Source organism: Cynocephalus volans, chromosome 15 (genome assembly GCF_027409185.1).
Source record: "Cynocephalus volans isolate mCynVol1 chromosome 15, mCynVol1.pri, whole genome shotgun sequence".
Classification (NCBI taxonomy): domain Eukaryota; kingdom Metazoa; phylum Chordata; class Mammalia; order Dermoptera; family Cynocephalidae; genus Cynocephalus; species Cynocephalus volans.
Window position 1 is genome coordinate 92,465,890 of NC_084474.1, and position 13,081 is coordinate 92,478,970.

A 13,081-nucleotide genomic window follows, 5' to 3' on the forward strand; every position below is an offset into this window, starting at 1 on the left:
GTCTTTCAAAACATTTGTCCATTGTAGAGATCTTTCACCTCCTTGGTTAAAATTATTCCTAGGCATTTTATTGCTTTAGTAGCTTTTTTTTTTTTTGTCGTTTTTGTGACCGGCACTCAGCCAGTGAGTGCACCGGTCATTCCCACATAGGATCCGAACCCGCAGCGGGAGCGTCGCCGCACTCAGTAGCTATTATAAATAGGATTGCTTTCTTAATTTCTTTTTCTGCTAGTTGTTTGTATATAGAAATGCTACTGATTTTTGTATACTGATTGTGTATCCTGCAATTTTACTCAACTTACCAGTTCTAAGAGTTTTTTGGTGGAATCTTAAGGTTTTTCTATATATAAGAGATCATGTCATCTACAAACGGACAGTTTGACTTACACTTTTCCAGTTTGGATGCCCTTTCTTTCTTTCTCTTGCTGAATTGCTCTGATTGGAACTCGCAGTACTGTGTTAGATAGAAGTGAGAGTAAGCATCTTAAAAGCTTTCAGCTTTTCCCCACCTAGCTGTGGAAAACATAAGCATGATGTTAGCTGTGGATGTGTCATATACAGCTTTTACTGTGTTGAAATACTCTCCTTCTGTATCTAGTTCCTTTAGAATTATTCTCATGAAGAAATGTTGAATTTTATCGAATGCTTTTTATGCGTCTATTGAGATGATCATATGGGTTTTGTCCTTTGTTTTGTTGATGTGGCATATCATATTATTGATCTGTGAATGCTGAACTGTCCTTGCATCCTTGGGATGAATCCCGCTTGATTAGGGTGTATAATCTTTTTGATGTGCTGTTGAATTCTGTTTGCTGGTATTTTGTTGAGAATTTCTACATCTATGTTCACCAAGGATAATGGCCTGTAGTTTTCTTTTTTTGTGGTGTTTTTGTCTGATTTTGGTATCAGGGTGATGCTGACTTCATAGAATGAGTTTGGGAGAACAAACTCTACTTCAACATTTTGGAAGAATTTGAGAAGAACTGGTATTAATTCTTCTTTAAAAGTTTGGTAGAATTCAACAGTGAAGTCATCCAATCCTGGACTTTTCTTTGTTGGGTGACTACTGATTCAATCTTCTTGCTCATTATTGGTATGTTAACATTTTCTATTTCTTCTTGGTTCAGTCTTGGTAGGTTGTATGTGTCCAGAAATGTATCTGTTTCCTCCAGATTTTCAAATTTGTTGGTGCATGATTATTCATAATAGTCTCTAATGATTCTTTGTATTTCTGTGGTATCATTCATAAAGAAATTTAAAAGGACACAAAAAAATGGGATGACATTCCATGTTTATAGATTGGAAGAACTAATATTGTCAAAATAACAATACTACCCAAAGCAAACTACAGATTCAATGCAATCCCTATCAAAATACCAATGACATTCCTCACAGAAATAGAAAAAATGATCCTAACATTCATATGGAACCACAAAAGATCCCAATAGTCAAAGCAATCCTGAGCAAAAAAATAAAGCCGGAGGCATTATACTACCTGACTTCAAAATACATACGAAGCTACAGTAACCGAAACAGCATGGACTGGCATACAAACAGACACATAGACCAATGGAAGAGAAAAATGAACCCATAAACAAATCCACACTTTTACAGCCAACTGATCTTTGACAAAGGTGCCAAGAACACACACTGGAGAAAGTACAGCCTCTCAATAAACGGTGCTGGGAAAACTAGATATCCGCGTATAGAAGAAGGAAACTAGACCCCTGTCTCTCCCTATTTACCAAAATCAACTCGAAATGGATTACAGGCTTAAATGTATGACCTGAAACTATAAAATTTCTAGAAGAAAACACAGGACATATGAATAAAAACTCAAAAGCACAGGCAACAAAAGCAAAAATAAACAAATGGGAATATATCAAACGGAAAAGCTTCTGCACAGCAAAGGCAACAATAAACAGAATGAAGAGACAACTGCAGAATGGAAGGAAATATTTGCTAACTATACATCTGACAAGGGATTAACATCCAGAATATACATGGAACTCAAACATCTCAATACTAAAAAAAAACAAAATAAAAGAAGGTACCCCAGTGAGTACTTCGTATAGCACCTGGAACTTGGAGGTGTTACCTTAAAGCATAAATGAAAGTATTTCCAGTACAGTCTCATAAGTGCTTTATTAGAAGTACAAGGAACGTGCAGAGGAACCCACAGAAAGAACAACCCATTCTGCCCAGTCATGCTCAGGAAAACTTTACAAAAATGGTAACAGAGATCAAGGGAAAACAGATATTTGCCAGAAGGTTAAATGAAAGAATGATAGTTTATGAAAAAAGAACAGTTTGGGGAAAAGATGTGTGCAAAGCTCATTGGAATAAACTGCCTTGACATATCCTAGTGATGGTGAGACACAAAGTAGCTTTTAAACAGTATAGTAGAACTGGGGACAAAAGAGCCGAAGAGGAAGGTCTAGGTCAGATCTTTAAACACCTTGAATATCACATGAGGGACTTTGGACTTCATCTCTATAAACACTGGGCAAGTCTTTAAGCTGGGCAGCGACATGGGAACATTTAGCAAGACTGAAGGCAGGAGACCGGGGAGGCAATTCTTTCTACAGTGATGGAGACATGCACAGACTGATCAGGAGATGTTGCAGAGGTTTGATCCATAGGATTTGGTAATCAATTAGATGTAGGAATAAGGTAAAATGAGGATTAAAAGAAACCAAATCTCAATCCCAAGAGCAGGGAAAAGGAACACGTAGGCCAAAAGAAAAGAGAGCGAGGTCCACAGGCTGGGGGACCAGGACCCAAACGGTGCGTCAGTAACAGCCAGCTCTCCCCAGTCCGTCTGCAGCATACTCAACCGGCCTGACTGTTCTCATCTTAAAGTGCCATTCAGAACTGCAGGGGCCATGACGTGGAAGCAGAAAGTAAGAGGGTAAAAAAAAATAAAAATTCAGTGACAACCTGTGCTACTTCCAAGAATTATTTCTATTGGCGATGGCAGCAGGAGATTAGGGGATGGGAGAGAAACACGCCGGGTTTACGACGGAGCAGATCTAATGCACAGAAAGGGCCTGAAACACTCTAATGTCATCTGGCAGCAGTCCTGGCCAGATCTTCCCCAGGGGCAAGTGCTTTAATACTTTATACAAATTCAAAACAGAGGCGAGCCCTGGCAGGAAAGACTATTTCTCCAAGGACTGAAAAAGTGATAGATGGTGAAATGTGATGCTAAAAGGCCCAGCTAAGCCATTAATTCTTCCTGAAGCCATTCTCCAACAGCTGGGAAGAAAAACAGTCTTTCCTCTAAACTAAAACCACACTTATTATCTGGAGCTGTATCACTTTAAAGGGATCTTTATGTCAACATTAACAAGGACAATGACATCCCTCTATTTCACTCTGACGAATATGGAGCTGACTGACTGCTGGGGGGGTAGGGGTCACTGCACATGATGTGCTCCCCTCCCCCTCACCAGATGCAAGGACAGACAGGTGTGTGTCATCCCTGCTGCCTTAACTCTATTAACAAGAAGGAATACTGACCCAGCGGCTCTACCCTTGACACGCGAGGCACCGCTGGACACAAAAACAGTAAGGGAGCAGTGGAGATCAGCAGCTGCTCATGCCTGGTGCAGGAAGCTGGCTGCAGAGGGTCTCAGCTGGCTGGAGCTCCACCCAGAGCTCTCAGGCTCCACCACCACCACTTCAGCACAGGTGAAAGTTTTGGATGAGAGACTGTCATTCTCCCACTTGAAAGAAGAATACTCCTAGTATGGGTATGAAGTGGACAAACTGATTTCTTTCTCTGTGAGGGAAGTCTAGGCCTGGAAAAGTGAATCAGGAAGAAAGTCGTTACGCAGGAAGCACTCCTTGGGTAGAAATGCCTGGCGCTCCCACAGCGGGCCCTGGAAACAAAGCACCTCTCTCACTGGGATGCAGGAGGGACACAGAAAGAGATGCTGGGCTCCTCCCAGGGTGCCCAAGGCACACAGCTACCTGCTGAGACCTGCTAACAGGAGAGGGGAACCAGGCTGCCACTAGAACCAGGTTTAGGGCCATGAGGGAATACGTCTGCACAACCACACACAAGCACGCTGCAGTCGCTGGCATTAGTGCTGCAGCATGCCACCCAAAGACACAGTTCCTAGAGAATGCCTGTTTTTCTGATGAAGAACCTAAGTCCCAGAAAGGCCAAGCAACTGGGCACAATGGCACGATGTCATGGGAGGCAGGACCAAAAGGAACACTGAGGTCAGTGTCCGAGCACAGCATGGTCAGGTCTAGAACGAGGCGAGCATGCGGCAGTGAGACGATTACCTGGTTGCTGGGAGAGTACTGACTCTGGTGAAAAACACAGACGGCTCGACTTCTACATGCAGCCCCAACGAGAGGCTCCTGTAATACCCTTCAACGTGGCCTGGGCCCCCGGAGTACTTGAAGTTCAGGATGGCTTCCAGGGTCTGAAAAGATGTAAAGCAAGGATAAGTGAGTACTCCCTAAGTTGATCGCAACTCCTCATCAGGAGGCAGGCTTCACTAGAAAGAACCTGAAGATAATCTCAGTCACAGCAGTGATCAGCAGCAGACAACTCCCCCACCCCAGCCCCCGTTGAGACACAGCGCCTGAGCCCCCGCCCCACCTTTCCTATGATGCCCCAGTGTCTACACAACACTCTTCAGCCTGGACATGCACAGGGAAGGGACTCCAAAATTGACTCAATGGGTGGATATAGCATTTTAGAGAGAAAAACACATTTCAATGAGCATCACTTAAAGAAGAGTACACAGCTCAGGTGAGGGGGTGGGGAAGGGGATGCTCCCATCAGGGAGGTAGAATGTGGCTCCCAACAAACCCCACACTCGTGACACCTCCTTGAACCCACCCCAGAGATGAGGTCACAGGGCGACCGAGGCCCTTCCAGGAAGGACAGTGTGCAGGAGGTCAGCCTCCCTTGGCCACCATGACAGGGAAGATGAGAAAGTGAAATCCCAGCCTCAGATCCTTCTCTCCCATGAAGGCCAATCTTAAGCTGCTGGAGGAAGGGCAGCACAGCCAAAGGACACGACCTAAAGGGGGAAGACCTGCTGTAGCGGGGGAGGGTCGGGAAACCGATCTGAGCTGGGATTCCCTATCGACAGCATTGGCGGTGTCCTACTGCTGCAACGGGCCCTCACCCACCACACCAGCCATGACACTCGGCAGAGATGGCCTGCTGCAGGCAGGAGGGGACAAGTGCTAAGAAAGCCTCATGTGCAAGACCCAGAGGCGCAGCACCTACCTGACATGAGGCGGGGCAAGGACAAGAGGGGAACCCATCTGCTTCTGCCTCCAGCCTGGCAAGTGCCTGGTACGAGGCACCACTGGGGGAGGAACACAGGTGAGCGAGAACCCACCTGTGGAGAGCTGAGGACGGAGGGCGAACATTATCGGAAAACCCTGACACCTCAGTGGCCCCTGCATTCTTCAGTTTTCCCCATCCCCCACCACAAGGCAGCACTAGAGGAATCTGGAGCCTGTGGGGCACCAAAAGTAACCACAGCAACAAGGAATCCCAAACCCAGCTCAACTACTGATGAAATGACTCAACCTTCCACAGTAATGTCCTAAAGCAGGCATCAACTATGGCCCCTGGGCCAAATATGTCCCACCACCTGTGTTTGTATGGCCTGAGAGCTAAGAGCAGTTTTTACATTTTTTAAAGGTTGTAAAACAAAACCAAAACAAAGAAGAATATGCAACGGAGATCATATGTGGCTAGCAAAGCCCAACATGTTTACTATAGGGCCCTTTACATAAAGAAATTTGCAGATAAAACTTTTAGAAGAAATCATAAGACTGAATTCTTATGACCTTGGATTAGGCAATGGTTTCATAGACATGGACCAAAGCACAAGAGAAAAAATAAAAGGAGGGTGTCAAGGCGACCCAAGGAGGGCAGAGCTTCAGGAAGAAGACCGGTAACACCCACTGCACAAGGAAGTCATGTCAAGTAAGGTCTGAGAAGGTGTCCATCACATGTGGCAATGAGTTGGTCACTCATGACCCTAGTGGAAGCATCTTCCAGAAAAGCAGCCGTGAGGGTGGAAGTCGGAGCACAGAGCGTGAGCACAGAGCAACAGGTCTGGTGCTGATAGTGCCCCATCAGGCTGCAAAGTCACATGCTAAGCGCAGACTTGAGCACTCTCCCACCCGCCAGGAGCAACACAAAGCCATATGTCCAAAGGGCCAGAAGGAGTCTCCTGCCTCCCCTCTCCTGCCTCAGCCTCCAGAGTCACATTCAAGAAGCCGTCCCAGCAAGATGCATTTAGCCTCAGTTACAGCTCTTGTGGACCTACTTTTCCTCTCCAATGGGGAGGCAGTCACAGCTACAGAATTTTTTTAAAGTAGAGAAAACAGCCTATATGTGCATGGTGTCACCGAGAGGACATGCCAAGAAGAATGACTTTCCTGTGGGAAGGAGTCCGGCTGATCACGTCCAGGCAGCCTGCTACGGCAGAAGAGAGCGGTGTGGATGCCAGCTAAACTTGGCTTGCCCTCCGGTTCTGCGTGACCTTGGGCACCCCATCTAACCATTCCCAGCCTCAGCTTCTCAGACATTAAATGGGGACAATAATTCATACCTATCCCTCTAGACTTCAGTGAGGATTCAATGAGAAAACAGTAGCAGAACAAGTAGGCACTCACCGAATAAATTCTCTCTCCCTCTGCAACCTTACAAATCGGATACCCTAAGGCCATGTGGCTTAGAATAGGAAGAAATGAGTTTCAGCTGCATTTCTTTTATTCTTTTATTTATTCATTTTACATTTTTTATTGTGGTAAAACATATAAAACGTAAAAGTTATCACTCTAGTCATTTTTAAGTGCACAGTTCTGTGGCGTTAAGTGCGTTCACATTGTTGATGGACCGTCACCACCACCCATCTCCAGAGCTTTTTCATGCCAATTGAACCTCTGACTGAACCCATTAAACACCACCTCCCCATTCCCTCTCCCCCAGCCCTAACAACCACTCCACTCTCTGTCTCTACGGATTTGCCTACCGTAGGGACTTCACGTAAGTGTAACCATACAGTTTTGTCCTTTCGTGCCTGGCTTATTTCACGTAGCATAACATCCATCCTCCAGGTCCATCCCTGTTGAAGCATGTGTCAAAACTCCCTTCCTTTTTCAAGCTGAATACTATCCCACCATATGGATATCCTGCATTTTGTTTACACGTTCATCTGTGGATGGACATGCGGGCTGTTTCTCCCTCTTGGCTCTTGTGAATGCTGCTGCTGTGAACACGGGTGTGCAAATACTGAGACCCCGATCTCAGTTCTTTTGGGTATACAGCCACAGGTGGGATTTCTGAGTCGTATGGTAATTTTATATCTAATTCTTGTGAGGAATCACCATACCCTTTTCCACAGTGGCTGCACCACTTTAAATTCCGTCCAGCTGTGCCCAGAGTCCCACATTTTCCACATCCTTGCCAATACTCACTATTTTCTGTTTTGGTGACCATAGCCATGCTAATGGGTGTGAAGTGGTACTTCATTGTGGTTTTGATTTGCATTTCCCTGACGACTGGTGATGCTGAGCGTCTTTTCACGTGCTAAGTGGCCATCTGTACATCGTTGTCTCCTTTGGAGAAGCGTCTACCCAGGCCCTTCCATGCCATTTCAAAAGCTCATTGTTCCAACTCACCTCCAGGCGCTCCTCAGTGTCTTCCATGCTTGTACGTTTAGAGGTTCCCTTCAACTTCTGTGCTACCAGAAATACCTTCACTGACTCCCTCCACCCATGTAAACATGACTCCTCCTTGTTCACCCGGATAACGGCACGCCTTCTCCACTCTTACGAAGTGCTCAATGATTTTTTTAATATTCAAGGATCATGTTTTGGCCTCAGCAAAATCCCACATCCTTTTCCCATTCTCTTTAGCCGAAAGCACTGTCCTATCATCTCCAAAAGGTTGCTGGTTTCTTGTGAATGGGTTTTACACCCCACTAAACCACCCTTCGCATCCGCAGAGGGGGAGACCCGACGTGCACACATCCCGCAAGCCTGCTGCTGAAGACTCTCTGAGTCCGTCTGGCCTGCACTTGTCTCACCTCTTCTTTTACTCGTCTTCTCAAACGCTTCCTGGGCTTCTGAGCGCCAGGTCCTGTGCTTAGTACAAAATCAATAAGATGAGGTCCCCGACCTCAGAAATTTCAGTAAATAGCTGAGTGAATAAATATATGAATAAATTAACTAACAAATAAACAAACCAAGCCAGCCCATCACCCAGAATACATATGGCATCTTCCTCGAATTGCAGGAAGTCACCTCCAGAGAGGGATATATGTGGGAGAAATCACCTGGGGAATGAGCAAAAAATACACGGAGATAGATAACTTTCAAGTACCATGTAACAAAGAAATAATCTGTGTTTCTATTTTCTTGGAATTGGCTGTTTCTTTACTCTGCAGAGAAGCAAGAAAAAGTTAAAGGATGGGAGGAAATATCTGTCAAACTTATGAAAACCAAGCACAGAAAAGGTTGTGTGAAATTGAGTATTCCTGCCTTTCCTCTGATTAAAAAAAAAGAAAAAGGAAGAGAGAAACAAACAAAAAGCCTCCTCAGACTGGTAAAATTAGGACATTTTAATGAAACCATTAAGAGGGCTGGTAAGGCAACAGACAGGACATTCAAGCCTCGCTTCCATCAAAGAGCAGCAAGAAGCAGTGCCCTGCTCTGACAGTCTTCCACTCCTGTGAGCGCACCTCAGTGCTTACTTTGAGAGAAGACTACTACAAACCAGTATTCACTAAAAACAAAATATTTACTCTTCAGGCATACTACAACTTATTATTCAAGCTAACATGAAAGACCTTGCAATGGCTACCTTTTATTGAGCACCACTTAAGTGCCAAATGCTACACGAAGTGACCTGGGCACACTGACTGTAACATTCATATGAGCCTAGCAAGGAGAGTGCTGTTTCCACAAATGAGGCTCGGAACGGTTAGGAGACTGGACTCGGCTACACACCCAGGAAGTGGCACAACCAGAATCTGAACACAGTGCCACATGGCTGTACAGACAAACTGCTCAGAGCAGCATTCATTCATTGGCCCTGGATGGACGTCAGCTATGTGCCAGGGACTATGGCTACGGAGAGGAAGAAGACACAGTGCTATCCTTGAGATGCTCAAGTCTGGTAAAAGAAACAAGCCCGGGGAACTCTAAGATCAACTGTGGCACGTCACACCATAAATAAGTGTCTTAGGATGTAAGGATCACGAAGAAAGAACTGTGTGTCCCTGGTGGGCAGGAGTTGGATCGGAAGAAACAACAAACCAGTAAGGAGGACAGAATTAGGCGATTATTAAATTGAAAATGGACAATTAAGAGAGAAAAAACAATTAAACTAAAACCTACTTCTTGAAAATATCAATAAATGCGACAGTACTCTAAGTTAGGCTGACCAAGAAAAAAAGAGGAAAACGAATTACAAACATCAGGAATGACAATGAATTATCAATACAGATCCTACAGACATTAAACACCGTGCTCATAACACCAAGGATCCCCATACTAGCCACACACCCCAAAAATTAAATAAATAAGTAAATAAAAATAAAAAAGAAATCACATCATAGCAGGCATTAGAGAATTTACACAGTATGGATTAGACTATGTATTTTTTAAGTAAAATCACTCTTCTCTTGTATCCATAGCGTGCAATCCGAGCATTCCACGACTGGGTGGATGACCATGTAATTTAACTCTGTTTGGGGGAATGTAGATATAAGTGATGAACATTAATTCCAGTTCAGGCACCAAAATGAAAAAAAAATTCCATGCAGTCGTTCCTGATTTCTCACGTTCTCTGGGACTGAATGAAGATGACTCTTGGGTGGAATTGGGGACCACAGGTGGGAGAAATCCACCCTAACTTAAAACAGAAGGAATTAAAGAAACCAGAGATATTCTCACCACTATCTCAAAACTTCCATTTATACATTGTATAAGAAATTATTTCCTTGTTGAGCCATTTTATGTGTGTTCTGTTTGCATTACAACACAACCGGCCCACTGCAGCTAAATGATTTTATAAACTATCTGAGAGAAGTTACCAGTCCCTGTATATGGGAAGAGAATCCTGTGTTGTCTCCTTTTATACCCAAATCAGTTTATGGGAAAATCAAATTATGGGGAGAAACAATGCAATAAATGTGGGTTATCTTATCAGGACAGCTCATTGAACAGTGAAAATTAAATTTCCAAATCTCAAAATAAAATAAAATAAAAAGGACAATAAATAGTGTAAACAATTTTGTGCCAATAGATCCAAAAACTTAGGTAAATGGAGACACATTACCAAATGAAATCAAGGAGGACTAGAAAACCTAAAGAGCCTCATGCCAATTGACGACAACAATTTTGTGCCAAAAGATCCAAAAACTTAGATAAATGGAGACGCATTACCAAATGAAATCAAGGAGGAATAGAAAACCTAAAGAGCCTCATGCCAATTGACGACATTGGATTCATAATCAAAAACATCCTCTTAAAAAAAAAATCAAGTTTAGATGATTTCCCAGTTGAATTCTCTGTAGAGAATACCAACTTTTTATAAACATCTTCAGAAAAGAGAGAAAGTGAGAAAACTTCTCCATTCCTTTTGAAGCCAGAATTACCCAAATATCAAAACCAGATAGTGAGCTTACAAGAAAAGAAAACTTCACAAGGCCTATATTCCTCATGAATTTAAAGATAAAAATCCTTAACAAAACATTAGTGAATCAAATTCACTAATATATAAAATAGGTAATACATCATGGCCAAGTAAGCTTTATCTCAACAATGCAAGGTTGGTTTAACCTTCAAAAATCAATCAAGGCCTTTCACATTATTAACAGACTATTAACAGAAACAAAAAAAGGAAAAGCTTTATGATCAGTAGATTCAGAAAACATCAGTTGACAGAATTTAAAACCCATTTATGCTTTTTAAAAACTAGGCATAGAAATGGATGCCCTCAATCTACAAAATGCACCCATGAAAAACTTACAGTCAAAACCATACTTAATGGTAAACAACTGAATGTTTTGCACCTAAAACTGAAAATAAGGCAAGGACATAGCTGTCATCACTTCTATCAACATTGTACTTGAGATCCTAGCAAGTTCAGTAAGTCAAGAAATTAAAGGCTACGTGTTGGAAAGGAAGAAGTAAAACTATTTTTGTTCACAAACAACATGATCATGTACAAAAAAAATCTTAAGACATCTAGTGGAATGCTCAGATATTGCTGGTGGTAATGTAGAATAATACAATCTCTTTGAAAAACACCTATGCAATTCCATATAAACTTAAACCTACAATTAACATATTACTCAGCAACGCAATTCTTATCAATAAAAATAAAAGTATATACAAACAATGACGTGTATGTAAGTGTCCATAGAAACTTCATTTATAATAATCCCAAACTGGAAATAACCTCAATATCCAACAAGAGGTAGGTGACTGGATAAACACATTGTAGTATATACATAAAATACAATACTACTCAGCAACAAGATGGAACAAATTACTAATACAGACAACAACATGAAAGAATCTAGATAACACTATTCTGGTTAAAGAGGCCAGACACATGAGAGCACATACTGCATGCTTAATACATCTATGACATACCAGAGAAAGTTAACCTTTAGTGATAAGGAGGAGATCAGTAGTTGCCTGGGATTCAGGGCAGAAGAGGACTGGCTACAGAGGGGCCAGAAAAACTTTTAGGTCTAAGGGTTTCACTTTCAGGTGTGGCAAAAATACTCTACATCTTGATTGAGGTAGTGGTTACACAGGGTATGCATTTGTCAAAATTCATCGAGCTACGTGGTTAATGTGGCTGCTTTTTACAGAATGCGAATTATACTCAGTAAAGGTGATTTTAGAAATTGACCCTGACCATTAATAGGCACACAATCACTTGGAAACATTAAAACAAAAGACTCCAAGTCATAATGTGGACCACACCGATGTGGGGCTGCCCACGTCAGAGGACAAACATGAAGCCTTGCAAGGGGCTTCAGATGGAGGCTCAGGATTCCCAGCTTCTGCAGCAGAAATACTGGAAGTGAGGTTATGAGTCACGGTAAGGAAAACTTCACATGGTCTTGGACAAGTCACGTCACCTCTCTAGCTCTCAGTACCCTCACCTGAAAATCTGAGCGCTGTGCCAGATACCACCTGAGGTTCTGATGGCTCTTACACAAACTGTTACTGTTCACTTTGTCTTACTGATCTGATGTTCCATGGTTTTTACTATAACTAAGTCTCTTGCCAGAGAAAAACAATCGCCCTCATATAAGAAGTAGATCTCCAATTTTGAAAGACCCCAATTGAACCTGTCGCCACAGATTTCCTTCTGCTCTATTTCTGTGATATGACATAAAATTAATAGCGGTGATGTGATCCACTTAATAAGTCGAACGTTCAGGACCAGAGGCTGAGGTTCACTCTCAAGAGACCAGCCCAGCAGTTTACTTAAGGTCAATGAAACTTACAAATGAAAGCCATACCATTACTTTCCGGTTAATTAGCACGTTCAGCCAAAATCTTTCTCCAGTGTTAATTATGCCTCAAAGATGCCAAATAAGTACAAATTAAATGGCACATCACGATAATGCAGGAATGGGCCTGAGCAACAGCAGCCATCAAAACAGCTCCTCCTCCTGCGGCCCGGCGTTCCATGGTGGCTGAGGAGAGTGAGGATACCAGGTCCAGAGCAGTTGGGCATGTGTCCAGGACTGTTCGTGGCCAAGTCAGAAGGAAAGCAGCAGGTCAGAGACTTGACGGCAGGACTGCACCTAGGACCACCCGCCTAACTGCCTGAGTAACGAGCAAGAAAGACTTAGAAGGAAACTGAAGGCCCCCGTGCCACTGACCAGAGCAGAGCGAAGGGCTGCCGTGTCCCAACTGTACTGAGTGTCGCAGGCTAAATTTCACCTCTTCTGAGAAGCCTTTCGAGTGTCTCCAAGGAAAATTCATCACTCTAATATATGCTGCATAAACACTCTGCTTTTATGCTACTACAGCACCCATCACCCTTTAAATTATGTAC

The 13,081-nt window shown here is 43.1% G+C and overlaps 1 protein-coding gene across 6 annotated transcripts in view; it reads right to left on the reverse strand.

The window, feature by feature from the left end:
- TRAPPC9 (trafficking protein particle complex subunit 9) overlaps window positions 1–13,081 on the reverse strand; it is a 649,394-nt gene that overhangs the window by 269,789 nt on the left and 366,524 nt on the right. For all 6 annotated transcript variants that reach the window (XM_063079205.1, XM_063079204.1, XM_063079202.1 and 3 more), the window contains one exon: window positions 4,297–4,439. In XM_063079205.1, coding sequence (XP_062935275.1) covers window positions 4,297–4,439 — 143 coding nt within the window. The remainder of the gene's footprint in view (window positions 1–4,296; window positions 4,440–13,081) is intronic.